The sequence below is a fragment of the Macaca thibetana genome, chromosome 15, assembly GCF_024542745.1.
Source record: "Macaca thibetana thibetana isolate TM-01 chromosome 15, ASM2454274v1, whole genome shotgun sequence".
Taxonomy (NCBI): domain Eukaryota; kingdom Metazoa; phylum Chordata; class Mammalia; order Primates; family Cercopithecidae; genus Macaca; species Macaca thibetana.
Window position 1 is genome coordinate 82,534,081 of NC_065592.1, and position 22,052 is coordinate 82,556,132.

At 40.2% G+C, this 22,052-nt stretch overlaps 1 protein-coding gene across 1 annotated transcript in view; it reads left to right on the forward strand.

Annotated features, from left to right (window-relative positions):
* The window catches only part of MAMDC2 (MAM domain containing 2), a 171,151-nt gene that overhangs the window by 93,673 nt on the left and 55,426 nt on the right, over window positions 1-22,052 (forward strand). Inside the window, exons 8-9 of the mRNA XM_050760910.1 lie at window positions 166-309; window positions 3,593-3,858. Coding sequence (XP_050616867.1) covers window positions 166-309; window positions 3,593-3,858 — 410 coding nt within the window. The remainder of the gene's footprint in view (window positions 1-165; window positions 310-3,592; window positions 3,859-22,052) is intronic.

Sequence of the window (22,052 nt, forward strand, 5' to 3'; positions counted from 1 at the left end):
GCTAACCTGTCAGCAAGCCCTTTGGGTAAAGATATTTAGTTGTGTTTTACTTCTTCGGTCTCCCCTGGTACAAATGTGTATATATAAATATCTGTCAACCAGTCGATGTAGTCCTTTGAGATCTTTGGGACTGATTGTCATTAACTTTGTTTGTCCTTTGCTCAGAACTTCTGTTCAGTGCCGTGGAAGCCAGCTGCAATTTTGAGCAAGATCTCTGCAACTTTTACCAAGATAAAGAAGGTCCAGGTTGGACCCGAGTGAAAGTAAAACCAAACATGTATCGGGCTGGAGACCACACTACAGGCTTAGGTAAATCAGGCATCTGTCTATGTGGGTACATCTTGGGTAGTCGTAAGCTTTATTGGCCATTCCTACGTCATACCTGCAAAGACGTTGACTTAAAGAAAAAAGGCAACTGTGAAGAAGCAAAGACAATCAGTAATCTTGTGTTTGACAATTTTTTAAAATTGAAATTCAAGTTGCTATGTTAGCAGACCTATTTGCTAGTTAATTAAACAGGCAAATTCTTGTAAAATATTTAGGAACTCACTTTAGATGCAATACCTTTAAGGAAAAAAATCTGTTGAATTGTATTTATATGAAATCTCCAGAAAAGACATATTCCCACAGATAAAAAGATTTCAGTGGTTGCCAGGGGCCGTGGCAGAGGGAATAAGAGTGTTTAATGAATATGGGGTTGCCTTTGGGTGATGAAAATGATCTGGAACTACATAGTGGTGATGGTTGCACAGCATTGTGAATGCTCAAAATGCCACTGAATTGTGCACTTTCAAATGGTTAAATGGTAACTTTTATACCATGTATATTTTACTATAATTTAAAAAATCTATTGTGGAGGGGAAAAGCTATTAAAAAATGTTGAGTGGACACTTGATGGATATACTTAAAAGGAGCTTTTGGAAACAGGAGTCTGAGTGCTCCTTGTGTAGGGATTACCTATTAATTTAATGATAGCCTTTGTGGAGCCCAACCCAGTGTAGACAAGTGCGAAGAGCTTGATCTCAAGGAGTTCAGCGTCTCATTCACTTATTCAACACATATTTATATACTGGAGACTGAGGTGAGTTTACCATGGAGCTGGTGAAGCTTAGGTTCCAGGGCCCCTGCCTTGTACCAGCCCTGAGAAAGGCCTTGAAAGAGCCCTCACAATTTCGTGCTTGTAATTTTGTTTCTTTTCTTAGAGGTTGCCTAACCTGTAGAAATAAAGGCCCTACCGACTCTATTCTGACCTTGGGCTGATTAACTGGAAAATCATCTCTAGAGAACCATTTGAGTTCTGGGAGCAGTGAACTGATGAAATGGGGACCTGTTTGGGACAAAAAGACTCACCATACTCTCAGTTTGTCAATTTTCAAAGTAATAAAACATTCAAGTGGACTAACTCCTGGGGAAATACAATAGTGAACAAATCTGAAGTGAATCCTACCTTCACTGGCAGACAATCTTTTCAGTGGGCAAGAGAAACATTAGACAAATACATACACAAACAAACTTATAATCACAGGTTGTGGCAAGTGCTGCTGTCAGGGAGGAAAAACTTTTCCTCTACCCTCTTAAGTTCCATGTTTGGACCTGAGAATTAAAGCGATGTAAGACAGATTAGCAAGAAAAAAAACACAAATTTTATTTAATATTTTTACTTGTACTTGGGAGCCTTCATAAAAACAATGAAGACCCAAAGAAGCAGATAGGCCTGAGAGCTTCAATACCATTTTAAACAAAGGATAATAAAACTGTGGAGAAGTAGCAGGACAAAAAAGAAAGGGGGGTTAGGGGGCTTAAGTTTCCAGGGGCAGTAAATTGTGGGAAAGTGACTAGGAAATATATGAAGGAAACTAATGGAAGATGAGGGTTATGTTAGTAAGTTTGTTTGTACAGATCCATTTTGGTGTCAACTCTCAGTCTATAGTGACAGAATGTTCTTCCCTTTCTGGGACAGGGAGAACACCTTGTTCGTAGGAAATTTTATGACCTGCTCTTAAGTATAATAGAAAAGGGGAGGTCAAAGGGTCCTTCCTGCCTCTGCTGTTTCTCAAGTGACTTTACCTCAAAATAATCAAAATGCCAAAGTGACATAGTTTGGGGTGGCATGTTCTGATCCCCTTCTTTCACAGTAGAAAGAAATGAAGAGAGAGCTCTGAGAGAGAATAGAGGGAAGAATCTAATTTTGGTTCAGCATTCAGGGAAGGTTTCTCTGAGGAAAGCTGCTGTTAGCTGGGATAGTGGGCGTGACCCGGGCAGAGGGAACAACATCTGTGAAGGCCTTGAATTTGGAAAGAGCTGGTCACACCACAGAATAGGAAGGTCTGTATGGCTGCACCGTGGGGAGGAATGGTGAGGAGGAGAATGGAGGAAAATGATGTCAGAGAGGGAGCTAGATCCTGGGTGTGGCAGGCCACAGGAAGCATTTGGAATTTTATTATAGAGGACATGAGAAGCCACTGACAGTTTTTAAGCGGAAAAAACACAGATGAAACTCAGGTTTCAAAAAGGTTGTTCTGGCTGTTGTACGGCCACCCATAATAGTCTGCTCAGGCAGCCATAACAAAATACCACAGATTGGGTGGCTTAAACAACAGACATTATTTCCTCACAGTTCTGGAGGCCATGAGTTCAAAATCAAGGTGCCATCAGGGTGGTTTCTGGTGAGGGGTCTCTTCCTAGCTTGCAGATGGACACCTTATCATGTGTCCTCACATGGCCTCTTGGTGTATGGAGGGAGAGAGAGCTCTGGCATATCTTTCTCTTCTTTTGAGTTAAATAACTGGGTAAAACTAAACAGTACACAAAGACTGAGGCACCCAAAAGAAAACTGACAGGAGGAGGAGCAGAAAAAAGAAAGAGAAAAAGAAGGTGGGTTTTGTTTTTGTTTTTGTTTCTTTTCGGCCCAGGCTTTCCAGGATACAGGAACTCATTTTAAATTGACCATGGGGATGGTGGGAGGGGGAGGTTCCTAATTTTATTTTTCTTTGTTATTTAGAAGGAATAAAGGAAGAACACAGATCTTCAGCACCTGGGAGGATCCATCTGATGAAAAACCTGCTCTTCAAGGGCAGGTTTAACATTTGACCAAGAGAGGAGTAGGCTCTGCCCAGACACAAACTTCCACAAAAACTGCCAGGCCAGCCTGAAATCCTGCCATCTCTATAGGTCACTAAAGAGATAATAAGAAAAAATCTGCCCTTGGCCTTCCATTCACTATGGTTCAGTCCTCGGAATATACAATCTAAGTCAGATGGTTGACCCAAGCAGCTGGTATCTCCAAGACGATTTCATCCTTTTTGTTTTGTGAAAAGTGTAAATCCTAATTAATGACTGAAATCTGGGCATGTGCTATAGAAAATCTGTACTGGTTTATAAGGTTTACTTAGAATTAAATGAGGTTTCATTTCAATGAGGCGCATGGATGTTTTCTGTCACTTAAGCCACAGACATTAGAAAATGCTTTCTATCATTTAAAGCATAGCTGGTAGTCTTTGCTGTCTAGTTCTACTTCTTTAATCACATTTTACCACTTGCTAATCTAGATTGGATTATTTTGCATTGCTGATATGCTTTATCTTGTTTGCAGGGTATTACCTGCTAGCCAACACGAAGTTCACATCTCAGCCTGGCTACATTGGAAGGCTCTATGGGCCCTCCCTACCAGGAAACCTGCAGTATTGTCTGCGTTTTCATTATGCCATCTATGGATTTTTAAAAATGAGTGACACCCTAGCTGTTTACATCTTTGAAGAGAACCATGTGGTTCAAGAGAAGATTTGGTCCGTGTTGGAGTCCCCAAGGGGTGTTTGGATGCAAGCTGAAATCACCTTTAAGAAGCCCATGCCTACCAAGGTACAGTAGAGCCAATTTGTCCTGTGTCCATGTTCAGTTGCTGGACTAGTTTGTGAATATCCATCTAGCTACTGTCAACTGGTGAGATATTATTTTCCTTTTGTTCAGGCCTACGGCCTCACCCTCACACCCTACTCCCAGCCATATACAGATTAATCCTTCAGTTATTTTCTGTTTTCTGGGTCTCTGAATCACAGCCACCTAGAGTTTGCTTTTTGTTTATCTCTTAAATTCCCTGAGACTAATCCGAAGACTGGGAGTACATGAATAGTCCAAGTTCAACAGCTGAACTTTAGTTTGAAACTTTAGTCATAATTCTGTCTCTCTCTTTCTCTTTCCCTCCCTCTCTCAAATGCACATACACACACTAGTGGGAATGCTAGTATTTTGAAAAGGTGAAATCAGTGAGCCTGGTTCTGCATTGAGGCTTTAAGGTTAACAACCTAAGGCTCTAGCTGAACACAGGATGAGAAAGCTCATTAAAAAATATAGAACCAACACTGCCCTAGCCAGAGAGAATTTACATAAGGTAACTGTCAGCATCTGATTTTGATAGAAATGAGAATATAAAAAGAGATCTTTATTGCAAGGGGAATGGAAAAGAAAGCTGTAATCTCTCAAGCTTAGCAACTCATAAACTTAAAGAAGTTTTACAGATGCAATAAATTCTGTCAACTGCAACTCAGAATGAAACCAGTGTGGGAAAAATCCATTTTGTTTCAACCTGTGTCAGTCAGTCGGCAAATATCTCTTGAGTATCCTGTCTGTGTAAGAAAGGGTCCCAAAGAAAAATAAGAAAGTGCTGTCCTTCAAACAGATAACTCACAGAGTGGTAGCTCAATAAACATTGTTGAAGGAAGGAAGGAAGGAAGGAAGGAATGAATGAATGAATGAATGAATGAATCAGACTATCATATTCAAATTCAGGAGTTACCCAAAGTGCAGGCTCCCCTGGGGAAGCTGCAAACTTGGGGAAACAGTAGAACTTGCACAGACATTCATAGCCTGAACTTCTCTTAGTTACAACCATCTGGATAGAATCATAGCTGTGTCCATCTATAACTTCCTGCTAAAGAAATCTAGTACACCACTCCTATCACAATGTTGCCTGGTTACTTTTAGTCCATTACAAAACCCGCCAGGACATCATTAAATCTTTACCATGGTTAATCAAAGACCTCTGAAAGTCTTTTGTTTCCATTGCTAGGCAGGAATGGCACGGCAGTCTCCTTGACTTACTGATTTCTAAAAGAGTTAAACTAATTTCTAATACCTCTAGCAGAGTAGAAGCATCTGCGTTTTACCACAATCTTACAGAAACGGCTTCTTTTTATTTGTATGCAAATTAAGTAGATAGTGTTGTAAGTGTTCCTTGCGTAATTCTATCAGTCTTTGATCACCTAACTAAATTGAGATATAATGCTCAGCTCCCTGGATGAGAGAGGAAGCAAACAGGTGTTTCTAGTACCATGTTTCTACCCTTAGCTTAGACTCTTGCTCTTTAAGCTCATTGCCTAGACAATATCAAATAATTTTTGAATGAGCCTTTCTTCCTATAAATGTCATCTTATAGATGGACTCTTGCAGCAGCATTATGGAACTTTCCTCTTCGATTTATTAGTCCTGGAGAAATCCAAGTTTCTCTGCACCTCTTAGGGATCCCAAAGGCCTAACTTGAGTTCCCATTACCAATTATTTAACTCTTGCAAGTATAGTAATACACACACACACGCATGTACACACACACGTACACACACACAAGCAAATACCAGAGTCCCACAATCAGGGTGCACCAAAAGTAATGGAATCTTTGTTACACTCTATGTCCTATTATGCTGATTTTTTTTAAAGGAGGATATAATAAGCATTTTATTTATTCATTTGGCTTTATTTATTTATTTATATACTTATTCATTTTCTTTACTCACCCAGTGTTTATTAGGTACATGCTCAGTACAAGGAATATAAAAATGAGGCTCAGATCCTACCCTTGAGGAAGAAGAGATCACAGATGGTAGAAGATTAAGATACATAAGCAACTAACTACCATGCAATGTCATGTAAAGCCCATGGAAGGGCTACATAAAAAGACAGAGGAGTAGTTTTACCAGTTGCTGTAAAAAATAATGGCAAATAGAGACCCAGCTGAGCCACTGTTTAGATGGTTAAAATTCAGGCCATGCTGGATTCTAACTCCTGCTCATCACTCCACTCATCTCACCCCACCCCACTTTATCCTCTATTAACAAACATGGGTTGTTTAGGAATCTGCCCATTCCTTTACAGTGAGTCTCTGCTTATACCTGAATTGGTGCACACCTCCTAGCAGATAACGGTGCCCCTGGGAATTTGCCCTTTTCTTTTCTGGAGGCCAGCTACCAAGCCGCCCAGCAACTGCACAGTTCCCCACAACCACTTAGGGAAAAATGGATCTAGACCCAGTGGGGGCAGAGAAGTTCTTACAGCACTCAGAAAGAACGAGTTATGGATTCAGCCCCAGTGCAGATGAGGAGACAGTACAGTTCAACACTAGAAAACTCTGGCTACCTGTCTCAAAGTGGCCCTTAGTTCTTGGCAGGTCCCTGTTACACAGAAATAGCTTCTCAGAGAGTAAAAGAACCATTTGATATCCACCATAGAAGCATGCATTGGGTAAGGCAGGAAACTGAAGTTCACTTACTTATATAACATATACAGGTTGAAATAAACATACAAAAATATATTTAAGACAAGGGATAAAATGAGAAGTCAGAGTTTCCCTCACTAGTCCCTACTGCTGAACTCAAAATTCTACTTCCAGCCAGGTGTAGTGGCTCACACAACACTCTGGGAGGCTGAGGCGAGTGGATCACCTGAGGTCAGGAGTTCGAGACCAGCCTGGCCAACATGGTGAAACCCCATCTCTACAAAAAAAATTACAAAAATTAGCCAGGCATGGTGGCATGTGCCTGTAATCCCAGCTACTCATTAGGCTGAGACAGGCGAATTGCTTGAACCCAGGAGGCGGAGGTTGCAGTGAGCCAAGATCATGCCACTGCACTCCAGTCTGGGCAACAGAGCAAGACTCCATCTCAAAATAAACAAACAGTAAGACTAACTGCTTCATTTGGCTGGGTGTGGTGGCTCACACCTGTAATCCCAGCACTTCAGAAGGCCAAGGCAGGCATATCACCTGTGGTCAGGAGTTCGAGACAAGCCTGGCCAACATGGTGAAACCCCATCTGCACTAAAAATACAAAAATTAGCCAGGTTGGGTGGTACACACCTGTAGTCCCAGCTTCTCAGTAGGCTGAGGCACAAGAATCGCTTGAACCCTGGAGGTGAAGGTTGCCGTGAGCCAAGATCGTGCCACTATGCTCCAGCCTGGGTAACAAAGCAAGATTCCATCTCAAAATAAATAAATAAATATTTAAAATTCACTTCCACCTCTTGTTTTTCTGATGGTTTTTCTTCCTGATTCACTGATGGCTTCCTCTATAACTCTAAATATATTTCCACCTCCATTTCTTGATTCATTAACCTTAACTGTGTTGGCTGACTCCCTACTATGAAAGAGAAGGAACTTACACTATTCCTTCTATTCCTTGTGCTTTTCTCTCTCTTCCTCAAAATTTTTAGTTTTGTTTTTATTTTGAACATTTTTTCTTGGTTCCCTTTACAACTTTAATATACTAAACCATCTATTTTTGGATCCATAACCTTTAGACAGTGTCTCTTGACACCCCACCATGTTAAAATGAATAAATCTCCCCGACCCCGCATTTCCCTTCACCTCTCTTACCCCCTTGACTTCCCAAATTCTCCCAGATATACAGTTACTGAACTTTCACATTGTTATGGCTTAGAACATTTATATTTCTACAGTGAAGCCTTCTGTGCTTTGCTTATGGCATAATTTCCCTATGAGGGCCCCTTTGGCATTTTGAAGAGGACAGTTGTGCCTTTGTGGCGAGAACATTTCTCACCTTCCTGGATGTTTAGCATCTGTGATTACTGCAAAAACCAAAATTATTTCCACACATTTCCAAATGGTCCTAGAGGTGTCATCCTATCCTTGGATGAGAACCATTGGTCTTTAAATTGAATCTGACAATTGAAATTAAAAACCATCCCCACCTGCCATTCATTCTTGCTCCCCTGCAATCTGTCTCTGTCCAGCAGTAGAGTTATCAAGCTGCAACCCTCCCCTGCAGGGACCCTTTGGCTTCCTTTTGCTCTTAGAGAAAAGGCATGCTCTAGCATCAGCCACCTCCCCAGGTTTACGTCTTGCATTTTCCATTGTAATCACACTGAGCAATCAGTTCCTGGGACACACTCTGCTCTCTCCTACCTTATATTATTGCATTCCCTGTTGCCTCTGCCTACACGCTTCTTATTTAGATCTCAGCTTAAACCTCACTTCCTCAAAGAATCCTTCTTTGACCCCACTGTCCGCGCCTATACAGCATGGCGAGGTTAGGGTTCCCTGGCATCCTATGCTTCCCTTCCATCATCTTGGAGACAGCGTAACATAGTGATTAGGAGAATAGACACAGCAATCTCTCTTGTTTTAAACCCCAAGTCTGCCACTTGCTAGCTTTGCAATCAGAGTCAGTTTTCTTAATTTCTCTCAATTTTCCATCTGGGACCAAAAACCTAGCAATGTACTTGGCACTCAGTTGGTGCTCACTAATTGTCTGTTGACTGATTGTCACATTCTGACTTTTGAGCAGGGATTATTTGCCTTCATTAAAATCACCTGGGGAGGGCCAGGTATGGTGGCTTACACCTGTAATCCCAGCACTTTGGGAGGCAGAGACAGGTGGATTACCTGAGGTCAGGAGTTGGAGACCAGCGTAGCCAACATGATAAAACCCCATCTCTACTTAAAAATATTTTAAAAATTAACTGGGCATGGTGGTGCATGCCTGTAGTCCCAGCTACTCGGGAGGCAGAGGCAGGAGGATTGCTTGAGCCCAGGAGGTAGACAGAGGTTTCAGTGAGCCAAGATTTGTACTCCAGCCTGGGTGACAGAGCGAGACTCCATCTAAAAAAAAAAAAAATCACCTCTGGACCTTTATAATGCTGATGTCCAAGTATTACCCCAAACCAAGGAAAGCAGACCCTGAGATGGAGACTTATTTGCAGGAAGCTTATGAGGTTTGCTCTTGGGATCACCACTGAAGGAAGGGAAGGAAAGGAAGCAGGATCAGGCGATCAGGCAGGAGAAGCTGTCAGGCTGCAGTGCGTTCTCAAGGAAGGCTTCAGCTGACCTACAGGGAGCTCTGAAACTGGTGTGGCCTTTCAGAGTTGTCCTGGGTTGAGCAATGTTGTCTTTACAGTCCCATATTGATTGGTCATCGGATGCTGGCTACCTCAGGAAGAGGGTATTGCCTTGAAATGCCCGGCAACTTTCCACAGGACTAACAAGTCGAGTGCTGTCCACTGGCTACACTTTCAGCAACTTGGAGAATAAGCCCTTCATTCCTGAAGGATCAGTTGGGTGGTGCATCTACTATACTGATTAGGTCAGAATCTCTTGGTGTGGGGCCTGGGAATCAGTATTTTATAAAGTGCACCAGGGTATTGTAACATCCAACATAGAGAACTATTGCTCTGAATAACTACAAAAGTTATTTTATAAAAGTATAATATTTTATAAAAATATAGTATTTTACTAAAGTAGTATAAAAGCAGAAAAGAAGAGAGCAATAAGAAAGACCATGTGTTTCAGGCTCATATGCAGCTGAGCTGCACTGAAACCAGGCATGGTAGCCCAGCAGATTCTGTGGTAGCCAAAGGCCTGTGCAAGGATATGTCTGTGTAGTGTCCCTGCCCAGGTCCCCCTCCCTGAAGTGCTGGGAGATGTTCCTGTGACCATACAGCTGGGTAGGAACAGAGTTAGATGAATGGTCTTCCTGCCCCTAGGTAGCTTTTTCACTGTCAGTGACTCACCCCTGTCAAAGCTTCAGAGATCAAGAGTTTTCCAGAGTTATGACACCCAAACCTAGGCTATTGTTTTCCACATGTGGTTTCTGTCCACAGAGAGTACATGTTTCTCCAAAAATTCTTGCCATTGAGAAAGGAGTTTTAAGTCACAGAGCATCCAAATACGCATACGGCCAACACTTGCCAGCTGTTACAGTCTGTCTGGAAGCTTCATATTGGCTGTTCTGGATGGTTTAATAACTCAGTATCAACTTTACTTCCAAATTGATGACAGTTTAAGATATTTTTCTGAACCTATTGAGCTTAGCATACATTTTTTAATAGTTGGAATTTCTAATGACTGAGTCCTGAAATGAACTTGCTGGAACTTCTAGAAGGTTCAGAGTTCAACCTGGGTCAGAACAAGTGACAAGCTGGCCATTTATCAAGTACCTACTTTGTGCTGGGCAGCACATACTCTCTTGTTTAGTCCTTAATACGCTACAGTAACACCAAATTTAGGGGAAGAAACTGAAGTTTCAGGACATTTAAATAGTTTGATTCCTCCTGTTTCATTGCCACTCTTCCCCAAATTCCAGACGAAACCCTTCAGTGACACCCCTAAAATTCATCTCAAACATGTCCACTTCTCTCTCTCCAGGCACCACCCTAGTCTAAGCTGCCATCATTTCTTACTTAAACGACTTCAATATCTTTGTAGCTGGATCTTCTCTTCCACCTTACTCTCTCTATACGCCAGAGAGAGAGAGAGATGCAGCAGCCAGAATCATTTCTTTGAAATGGAAATCAAATCTTGGCCCTCCCCTGTGTGTAACTGTTCTATGGCCTTCCGAGTAAAACTTCATCCCATACTGTGGTTTTTGAGGTCCTGCACAGTTGGATCACTCCCCACTTTGCTGGCTTCATCTGCTTTCATTCTGCCACAATCAGAGTCCCAGAGTCCACATAGTCATGTGGGCCTTCTCTCTGTTCCTTGAGTCCCAAGGCCTTTCCTGGCCCAGGGCCAGTGCTCTGCACAGGGGGTGCCTCCTTCCCCAGCCATTCCCATATCAAGCTGGCTCCCACGCTTCTATCCCAGGTCAAGTGCTTCCTCTCAGAAAGGAACATTCCTGACCGCCGCGCAGTTTATAACCACTTTCTTCACACCCAGATTACTCCTCATTAGTTTGCCCAGTTTATTTTGTGTATAACATTTATCCCAACCTGAAATTATCTCATTTGTTTGTTACTTGTTCATTGTTCATCTCTTTTCCTGTGAAGATATAGCATTCATGAGGACAGGGACCTTGTCGGTCTTGTTCATCTCTGTATCCACAGCATCTAGCACTGTGCCCTGGTGCAAAGTAGGTCATGAGTAAAATTCTGTTCAATACATTTTGTTTGGTACCTATGTGGTCAATGAATGAATAAAAGAATGAATGAGTAGACTTTCTAAGGTTGGGAAGTGGCAGAGCTGGGGTCTGAATCATGGTCTAGTCAACTCTGAAGCCTGCCTTTTAGTGCAGGGTATCTTTGGGTGGCCAAGATCTCTCTCCAATCTTGGGGAAGGCCTGTTCTTGTGCACCTGGAGAAAATGAGGTTCCTCAAGCCTGCCTTGGGGTGTAGGTACCTTTTGTTATTTAATTCTCACAATACTCCTGTGAGGGAAGTAAAGTATTTCTTTTCAATGTCCTTGACATTTTAGAATGCAGTCTAGCTCAAGGTCTCCCAGATGATCTAGTAGAAATGAATGCCTAAACTAAGAGCCTGGCACACATGTGTCGCCTGCCTATGCTTTGTGACCTCTGAACCCATTTCTAAAGCGCGTCAGGTGTGATTCTTCAGGGCCCAAATCAAAGACAGGACCTATTTTCATGAACATTATTTCCACCTCTCAGTGAGTTGTCACACGGGACCAGAGCGGAGGTGAGTGAGCAGCAGCTCATGCAGAACTGTAAAGAAGTCCAGCCTTTCAGCTTTTCTCCTCTTATTTCCCTCACTCTTGATGGCTGCCTTCTGCCTCCCCTGTCCCTTTCTGATGGCCTCCCACTCTGGATGTTGCTTTCCCTTGCTTTCTCCTATTTGCATTTACCCAGCCTGTTTTAAGGACAATGGGCTGATTATTAATAACCCCTTGCTATCTTCCCTGGGTAGTTTAATCTTTGGCACAAACTATAGGGATGAAGCAATGCTAAGAGTTTCCCTTAGACCATTCTAGCAAAGTAGCCTTTTAGACAGATTCTGTGTGATATTATCACAGCTGCCAACAACAGGCTGTTGTTGAGCACTCTCCAGCACTTCATCTGATGCCACAGCTCCCTAGGAAGGAAAGCAGTCCAGCACCATTTAACAGATGAGGAATGCTCTGGCAGAAAATTAAGGACATTGTTCAACATTACACAGCTATTAAGTGGCTAAACTGAGAAGCAGATCCAGGTCTTTTTGACTCTAGAATTGATGCTTTTTACACTAAGCCTAGTGTAAAAAGCCTCCTAGCCCTTGCCTGGCTAACATCAAAAGTATAGGATCAGGTGAGATGGGGAGTCCAGCCCTAACGCTCAGGATTCCTGAAAAAAATTTAGACTTTATTTTTAACCTTCTGGTGTTTTAGTTTAGAAATAACTTTGGCTCCTAGGAGGGGTCAAAATTCAAGGTGCTTTAACATAGACAAAGGAAAGCTGTGGGTTAGAGGAAAATGTAGCATAATGCATAAGACACTTGGCTGTGGGTTCACTGGCACTTATGGCATTACAGTTTGAGCTAGTTATGTAACCTTTCTGAGCCTTACTTTTCTTTCATGTGTAAAATGGGTATACCAGGAGTATACCCATATATCCATAGTATATGGTAAAGACCAAAGACAATGCATCATATAAAGTTCTTAGCATAGTTCCCACACATATCATTTATTAAATCTAGCTGAGCAGAGAGAGAAAGACTAATGAATGTTTTTTTCTTAGTCCTGATCCTCATAAGGTTTTATAGACAACATCTCTTTAATACATGGATAATTCTATACCCTGATTTTTGCTGTGAACTTCTTTAAACTAAAAATCAGGTCAGAGTTAAATCTTTATTTTAACAAGATGAGACTTTCTTAAAGAAATGGCTGCCTTTATACAATTATAAACAGCTTACAATAATAAAACTGTATTTAATGTTTTAAGAAACATTTTGAAAAAGGATGAATCATGAAATGGTCCTCTGGATCTGTTTTTCCTCTTTATGAAATAGAGAGCAGGTGAGACTTTCACACATTAAGGAGGATAATGAGGAGAGAGAACAATTCAGTCCAAAACACTTTTCCTAAAGGCCAAATATTAGGAAAGACTAGAGAGTGATCGTCAGAAATTCCATAACAATGGACGCAAACATTAGCCCTTATATATTCAAATCCTTAGTTTATCTTTACGCTTGGTCACCCATGGTAGCATACATATTAGATCCTGCAATGCCTTCTGGCCTGAAGCTAGCCTTTCCTTTAACAAAGATCTTTCAGTGGTCTGTTAATTAGAAGCACTGAGAGGAATGTGATATTGTATTCATTAAATATTTCTTTTGGAGAAAAACTGTTAAACAGTCCAAAAATGAAAATGACTAAAGGTATTCCATTTCACTGGGATCAGGCTTAATAATCAGCCCAGCAGTCATTAAAATCTTCATGGTAAATCCTTTTAAGTCTGTATCTTTACTGTCATAGGACTAAAAAAAAAAAACTTCAAAAGTCCTTTATGTATTTGAGAGAAAGCCCCCATCCAACCAGTTTTTAAAAATATAAATACATACTTTTTTTTTCACTAGGTGAGAATCTTGTGTCAGCCCTTCTCATCTTCTGTCCCATGGAGCACAAATCCCTTGAGATATTTCATTGAAAAAGAGTTCTGTTGTCAGATGAGTTTGCAGAACTTGGCAGACTGGATCTCTACTCCACACACGAAGATTCACAAAGCACAGTAACATATTAGAAACTCTCAATAAGGTCTACATTAAAGAATCCAGTTTAACCTTGTTAAAGGGTGGCAGTTATATCAAAGCAATTAACCTAGAACCTTTGTCTCGTATAGCACCTATCACCATCATACTACTCTCATAGCACTTAATGCATTATGTTGAAATTGTCTACTTACCTATCTCCTTAGATGTAAGCTTCTGGAGAATACGGCTCCATGTTTTTTATTTTTATTTTTTTTCCTTAATTCCTCATGTCAATGCAATTTCTGGAATAGAGTGGGTTCTCCTGTTAGTAACCCAATAATAGTTAAGACAGAAAACTGTACTATGAATGAATAGGTATTGATGGTAAGGAAGAATTCCATCAAAGGAAAAAGGAAAATTAAATGTTTCTGCCTTTGGATAAGATAAACTGTAATCTCTTATAGCATAGCACCTGAGCAATTTGGCCTACAAGGGATTTTAGTGTGAATACTTAAAACCAGGACTACCTGGCTAGAGTGAATATTAGCACATTTATGGACATGTATATGCTGAGTCTGATTTGGAGTGTGTGTGTGTGTGTGTGTGTGTGTGTGTGTGTATATATATATATATTTTTTTTTTTTTTTTTCACAGACAGGGTCTCTGTTGCTCAGGTTGGAGCATGTCTCTTGCTCAGATTGGAGTGCAGTGGCACGATCATGGTTCACTGCAGCCTCCACCTCCTGGGCTCAAGCAGTCCTCCCACCTCAGCTTCCCAAGTAGCTTAGGTACAGACCCAGCTAATTTATTTTTCATTTTTTGCAGAGACAGGATCTCACTAAGTAGCTCAGGCTGGTCTCAAACTCCTGACCTCAAGCTGTTCTCCCACCTCAGCCTCCCAAAGTGCTGGGATTACAGGCACGAGCCACCATGCTTGGCCTCTTTTGGAGCTTTTTATGATGGTATTTACTAAAACCAAGAGCTGTGACTTTTCCCTTTGAAACAGCTTCCCATTCTTACATTGTGCCTTTACCTATTTCCAAGAACTTAAATCAAGTTTTACCAGCCCCCGTGCAAATCCCCTGATCCTTTCCCTGCCCCACAACACAGCTTATCCAGCCTCCATTCTGTGATTATGGTCAATGATGCAGTTGCTTCCACGTCATACCCTCCCCACCTGCAGGTCTTCCTGGCTTCTCCACCTTGGTCTTCCTAATGCCTGGAAACCCAGGGTAGCTTTCATCTTTACCCCAGTCTTCTCAGCACAGCTGGAGAAAATAAGACTAATCTCCACTGTCCCCTCCATTCTGCTGGGAAAGCCTTTTATGCATCTCATCTCTCGTTGACTTTTCCTCATCCCCCATCCCAGATGTTCAGATCTATTTTCACTCACAAATTTCCAACTTGACCCTCCCTGCCTCATTCTTAGGATGTGATCTCATGGGTTCATCTCCCAAAGGATAAAGGCATCCAACACAAGCTCCTTCGGTTCTGTTCCTCTCTGAATCTTCACCTGCCTCTCTTCATCTCCTGATCAATCTGACAAAGAAAGTATTATCCTTGCTCTTCATCAAAACCAACCTGCCCATCTAGGAATTTGATCTCACCTTCCTGCCTCCTCTGGGAACTTATTTCATAAATTATTCCCTCTCTCGTAAATCTTCAATCTCCATTAGTCCCTTTGCATACTGCCAATATATGTTAGTCTCCTGCATTTGACACAAATGAACAATAAACCTTCCTTTCATCTCAGTACCCATTTAAGCTGCCAATCCCTACCATTCCTCGGCCTCCAAACTTCTGGAAAGATGTATCTTCAATTATTGTCTTCACTTCAGTGTGGCTTCTCATTCCTCAAATCCTTGTCTTCTGCCCTCTGCCTTCCTCCTCCAATGCTCCCTCAGCATTTATCAACCGCAAAGTATATCTCATTGATCTTGTTGCAGAAATCATTATACAACCCAAGTAAGTCCTACGCTTCTCTCAATGACCACCTCAAATGCTTCTTCCTCTTTGAATCTTTTATAAGTCATTGACTTGGGTTTTACTTGTTGGAATGGTATTTGTGTAATGAAGGAGCTCTAGTTCAGGAATATAAAGAGTTGGCCTCACTCTAGCATTTACTATGTAAATCAGAATGTCATGTCACCTTTATATGAAACAACGACATGTTTCAAAATGACCTCTAGGTCTCTTCTACTTCCTGTTATAGTTTTGGCATCTTAATAGCAGAAACTGTGTTTTAATATTGTGCAACACAGCCCTTGCTGGTAATTTTCTCTATTCCTTCATTTTCTTTTACAAAAATTTTTCCCTTTTAGGAAAAAAAAGTTGAAATTTAAGTCTTTGATTCAAATTTCCACTTTTAAAATCTTTTTAACTGTGCCCTTATAGAATGAAAATATGACTACATGTAAAATACCTAGGGTTCTGAAGTTTTAAAGGCAGCCCTAGAAGTTCACTCAAATAGAAAAGCAAGTCTAGAAAGTTTCTGTAGAGATTTATAAATAGTTGGCTATTTAACAGCAAGACACCCTGCTATAAAGAGATTAAGGAAGCAGAAAACCAATGTGTAGACAAGATTCACGAGAGAAGGTAAATTTCCTATCACATTTCATGATGTCTGGGAACACTGGAAGAGAACTGCTTCAGGATATTAATGTCCCAGCATTATTAAAGCAGAGCAGCTGAGAGCAAAGTAGAAATAGAAAGGCCATTAACTGCTGACAAGATAATCAACACATTATAGAGCACAAAAAGGTGGCTTTGTACCAGAACAAGGAAAATTATACTGTCAAGTGGAATAAGTTTTCATGTCAAAGAATAAAGGAGCTAAGTATGGAAAAGGAACCTACTCTTGAGTTTTTCAAGCTAAACTCAGCATCATTTATGAGTACAAGAATTCTACATTGCTTTAAATATGAGTAAGGCAGCCTGAGATATTCTTGTTTTCCTTCTGTTTCATTTTCTTTCAGTTATTTGTTGAGACCTTCTGTGTTTCATGCCAACTTATGAGAAAATTACTGGCAAGATAGATTAGCACAACTGGTAGTTGCTGACACATAGTTTACACGAACATAGTGTTTATGTCAGTCCATTCTTTCATGACTTTTCTGAGTAATTTCATGGAACATTGTTGGATCAGCAATTTGTTCTCACAGCAATATGGAGACATCTGAAAAGACAGACCAGGCATTCTTTCCCTACAGTTTTACTAATAAGCTTAATTAGGCAAACATTTATTCCAAAGTGTGTTTATGAACCTGAAAATACCACTTCCCTTCTCCACTCCCAAACTTCTATCTTGTGAATATTTCACAGACTTACAATCACTGCATTTTAAAGAAATATTTTCCTAAATTCTGGGTGATGCCACATTATTTTTTGATGCTCACATTGAGATTTTCTGGGGATCCTCTGGTTTTCTGAGCTCACAGAACAAATAAGTATTTGCTGGCCTCTAGAGCTACAAGCTCAACTCACGCGATTAGAAATTGACAATTCACACATTAATAAAGTCTCTCTAATTTCACCAGAGGAAACATACGTTATTTCCTTTTGCATAGATATCCCTACCTTTCTCTCCTTCTCTTGTATATCTTTCTCTGGATATTTTCTGCACTATCTGTTTAGCACTTACTTCTAGTAGAAGTCTCTCTCCAGTGAGTCCACAAATCACTTCCCTCTGGCATATCCCACCACATCACTGACAGTCCATGAGCTTTTACTTTTTGTGTAGTATCAGGTTACATGTGTATCTATACAATGCTCAAAGAGAAATCACTATTTGTGGCCCTCCCATTTCATCTCAATCTTCAAACCAAGACATTTGGTTCTGCTTTATTCTTCAAATGAGGAATACCACATAAACAAATCTGAAAGGCAAATGTCAAGCCAGAGGGGAAAAAAAAAGGTTGCAACATATGCAACAAAGTCTTAATACATTTAAAATAAATATATAAATCTAATAAATTAATAAGCAAAGGGTAAACTAAGCAATAGGAAAATGGATAGGATATATACAGGCAAATCAGAAAAAAAGAAATATAACCAGAAAATAAATGCACAAATATATCCAACCTCATTATAATAAAAGACATTATGTTTTTAGACAGGGTCTTACTCTGTCACTCCAGCTGGAGTGCAGTGGTGTGATCATAGTTCACTGCAACCTTGACCTCCGCAAGGTCAGGAGATCCTCCACCTCAGCCTCCCAAGTAGCTGGAACTACAGGTGTGCACCATCATGTACAGCTAATTTTTGCATTTTTTGTAGAAATGGGGTCTCACTATTACCCAGCTTGTCTCAAACCCCTGGGCTCAAGCGATCCACTCATGTATGGCCTCCCAAAGTGCTTTACAAGCATCAGCCACCACACCCAGCAAAAGAAATCTTAAAAGTAATGAAAGAATACATTTGTCTATCAAAATATTTCAAAAACATAATACCCTGGAGTGTGATGTTTATATTAATTGCTGTATTTATACTGTATACTGTTTGTATTGTTCAATTTATTAATTAAAAAATAAATCTTTCACTTTAGATGCATGTATAAATATATATACCCATTTTTATATATACATATATATATTTGGGTCTAAAGTGAAAGATTTACTTTTAAATATATATAATATGTACATATGTACATATAGATGTTTTCTGGTCTAAGTGAAAGATTTATTTTTCAATATATGTAATATATATGTATATATACATACTAATGTTTTCTAGTCTAAAGTGACAAATTTTTAAATTGATAATTGAATAAATACATTCAAATGTACATATATATGTATATACAGTCATATATCACTTAATGACAGGGATACATTCCAAGAAATGTGTTTGTTAGGCAATTTTGTCCTACGACACACCTAGACTGTATGGTATAGCCTATTGCTCCTGGGTTGTAAACTCATACAGCATGTTATTGTATTAAATACTGTCAAGAGTTACAACACAATGGTAAGTATTTGTGTATCTAAACATATCTAAAGAGAGAAAAGTACAGTAAAAATATGGCAGTATAATCTTATGGAACTACCATTGTACATGCAGTCCATCATTGACTGAAATGTCATTATGCAGTGTATGACTAAATGTATATATATAAACATATATGTGTGCATGCATAATGCGCGCACACACACATAACATTACCCTGGAAAGGTGAGGATGCAAGGAAATAAGGATTATCATGTGCTCTTATATGAGGGTAAATTGGCACAATGTTCTAATAAAAATTTAATTACATGAATCAAAAAGAAAGCACTCAAACATGCATACTTTATGACATAACAATTCTACATCTAGGGATTTATCATAAGGAAATAATCATGGTTATGCACAAAGATTTAGCTATCATCATTCATTCCAGTAATATTTGTAATACTGAGAAAGTGGAAACTACCATATTGTCTGTTATTAGGAGTTGGTTAAATAAGTGTGGCATAGGTTAAAAAGGGGTAAGAGTTATGTAAGCTTTAAACTGCAGCTCTTCTTCACCTCATGGATCTACACTTTGGCTTGGGAATGAATGAAAATCAGGCTAATTGTCTCTATGTCTCAGAGGTGGGTAGGGCAAAGTCAGCATTCTTATTAGCAGAGGATTGCTAAAAGTGCCTGCTGTCTTCTTCAGGCTCAGGAGGGGTTCATCTAGAGCAGATTGAGCCCTTGAGAGGCAAGAGGAAGACCTAGATTCTTCCTTTTCTGCTGTTTGTGAATTGCATTCTATAAATCTATCTTCTGGTAGGACTGACCTTTTTGTAACTCCATCCAAGTGAGCCACAACAATGACTCCAATTATAATGTCTATCCTTGGACATGACAATTAAATTGGTCTTTACATTTTATTACATTACATTGGTCAGGGAAGTGTTTAACCAGGGGAACTCCCTATGGAAGGTGGGCCGGAGAGAAATCACATTGTATGTTTACCCCAGCACTGATTTTTTTTACACAAAATCACAAGCAGCCTGGAGACCTATTAGAAATCACCAGACTGGCCGGGTACGGTGACTCACACCTGTAATCCCAGCACTTTGGGAAGGTGAGGCAGACAGATCACTTGAGGCCAGGAGTTCAAGACCAGGCTGGCCAACATGGTGGACCCTGTCTCTACTAAAAGTAAAAAAATTAGCCAGGCATGGTGGCGCATGCCTGTAATCCCAGCTACTCAGGAGGCTGAGACATGAGAATCCCTTGAATCCAGCAGGGACAGGTTGCAATGAGCTGTGATTGTGCCACTGCACTCTAGCCCAGGCAATAGAGTGAGACTCTGTCTCAAAACAAAAACAAAAACAAAAACAAAAACAGAGGTCACCAGATGGTCACCTGCCCTCTTGAGGAGTACATGTAAAAATCAGGAAGGCATTTGCACCTATTTTCCTTCAGTGATAATGAAAGCTTTATGGGGTAATGAAATATAATAATGTCTTCATTATTAGGGTGTGGAATTAGAGACTAAAACATTAAAAATGTCTCTTAGCTTTGTCTAATATTCATTTTTTCAGAGGCTTTTCTCATTTACTTTCCACTTGCATCTTCGACATTAATCGTGTAGGAATAGTCTTCTCGGTCTCACCATGAAAAGAACATGAACTTTGTAATCAGACAGACTTTGCTCTCAAAACAAGGGAGGGAAGTGAAAATGGGTACAAGTGAAGATGAGGGTGTAGATGTGGATGTCAGGGAAGCTGTGAGCATTCTTTTTTGGGGGCCTACATTTTCAGTACAGAGCAGGGCAGTGATGTCTGAGGTGAAGGAAGAGCTGCTGTGGAGACGAGGAGATACTATGGCTGGTTCGACATTAGCTAGTTCTGAAAATCAGCCCCAATCTATGTAAGAGTCAGGCTCCCGTGCTGAGTTACCAAAATACTCTATCAACAAATGTAAGGCAAAATGACAGAAAGCAGGTTGTAAACACAGGTCAAAGAAATGTTTGGTCCCATGCTATTAATTAGGGAGTGGCATCATGTCTCTCAGAATCATATTTTAAGATACCTCAAGCAAAATAGGGAAAATAAGGGGGCTGTATAATGAAATACATTCTATCAGGGATCTGGAAGGGGCGTAATGTTTCATACCTGAGTCTGCAACTGGCTGTTGTGTGAGCTGCTATCACAGGCTCTCTGGGCCTGTTCTTCATTCTAAAAAATGGCTGATTCTGTGGTCCCTTTTGGAACCTCCCCTCCCCTTACAGTGGCCTAAAGATCAGAAAATAAAGCAGATTTCGGAAATCTTTGAGTTGAGAGATTTGGATGTTTACCATCCAGATAGCAATGAAAAAGTTCAGCTGCAGGCCTGTATGCTAGCACACGGTGGTCCCTAGCCCCGACCTGAAGGCTCCTGGGAGCAGAAAGACTTTCACACTGGGAAAAGCTGGAAGCTGCTTGATCTCTGCTGCTTGTGAAAGCCAAAAGTTGAATTAAATCAGATGGGTCTTTTAAAAAAGAAAAAACTAACCAGATGGGTCCTTTAAGAAAAAAAGTATTGGTCAGCTAAAAACTTATTTAAAAACACATGGCCATTCTGCCTTTTGTGGGAGATGAAGACCAAATATAGTATCTGCAGCAGGCATGCTTTTGCAATTTAGCAACTATTTCTCAAAACAGTGCTGGGTTCTAAGAATGCTAAAACCTCACACTTACTTTTCTAGATAAAGCTTCACTTAGCCTGTCTTGAGGGATTTGTAATAATTTCATCCATTTTGCCAAGTATCTCAATATTGAAATTTTTTTAAAACTCTATTACGACTTATTGTCAAACAGTTAAATGAATGCAATTACATCGTATAGTATATCTTACAGATGTGTCAATAGCATCTTAATGAAGGGCTCTGGAATTTCACTGACTGGATTATAGTAATTTTGTGAATAATTATGCCACCAACTCTGTAGCTGTCATAACCAAATTTATCTGTGCAAATGATTTCAAAAGATTTTAACCTCATCAGAAGAAAAGTTAAATTTAACTCAAAATCAAACCATCTGGGAAATTGTTGAGGTCTACCACTTACAACAAGAACTTAACTAGGTTCATTTTGTGAACACGGGTAAGTTATGATATTGTTGGCACAGGACTGAAATGTTTCTATCCAAATATAGAAGGCAATTTCTGGAAGCTATCATTTACATGCTAATTATAGGCCTAAATGGGGCCATTCAATTGGTAAAGTAGATGGTGGATGAACCCAACAACCTGGTCTATCAAGCAGGCCATGGAATCCACTCTAAAAGGCAGTGAAAAAACATTTAATACAGCCAGTGTTCAGTTCTTTAACACAAACAATCCTTTTGAACTACAAAACAAAGATTTGATTTGATTTGATTTCACAGCACCCAACAAAATTTATTTCCTCCTCCTGGCAAAAT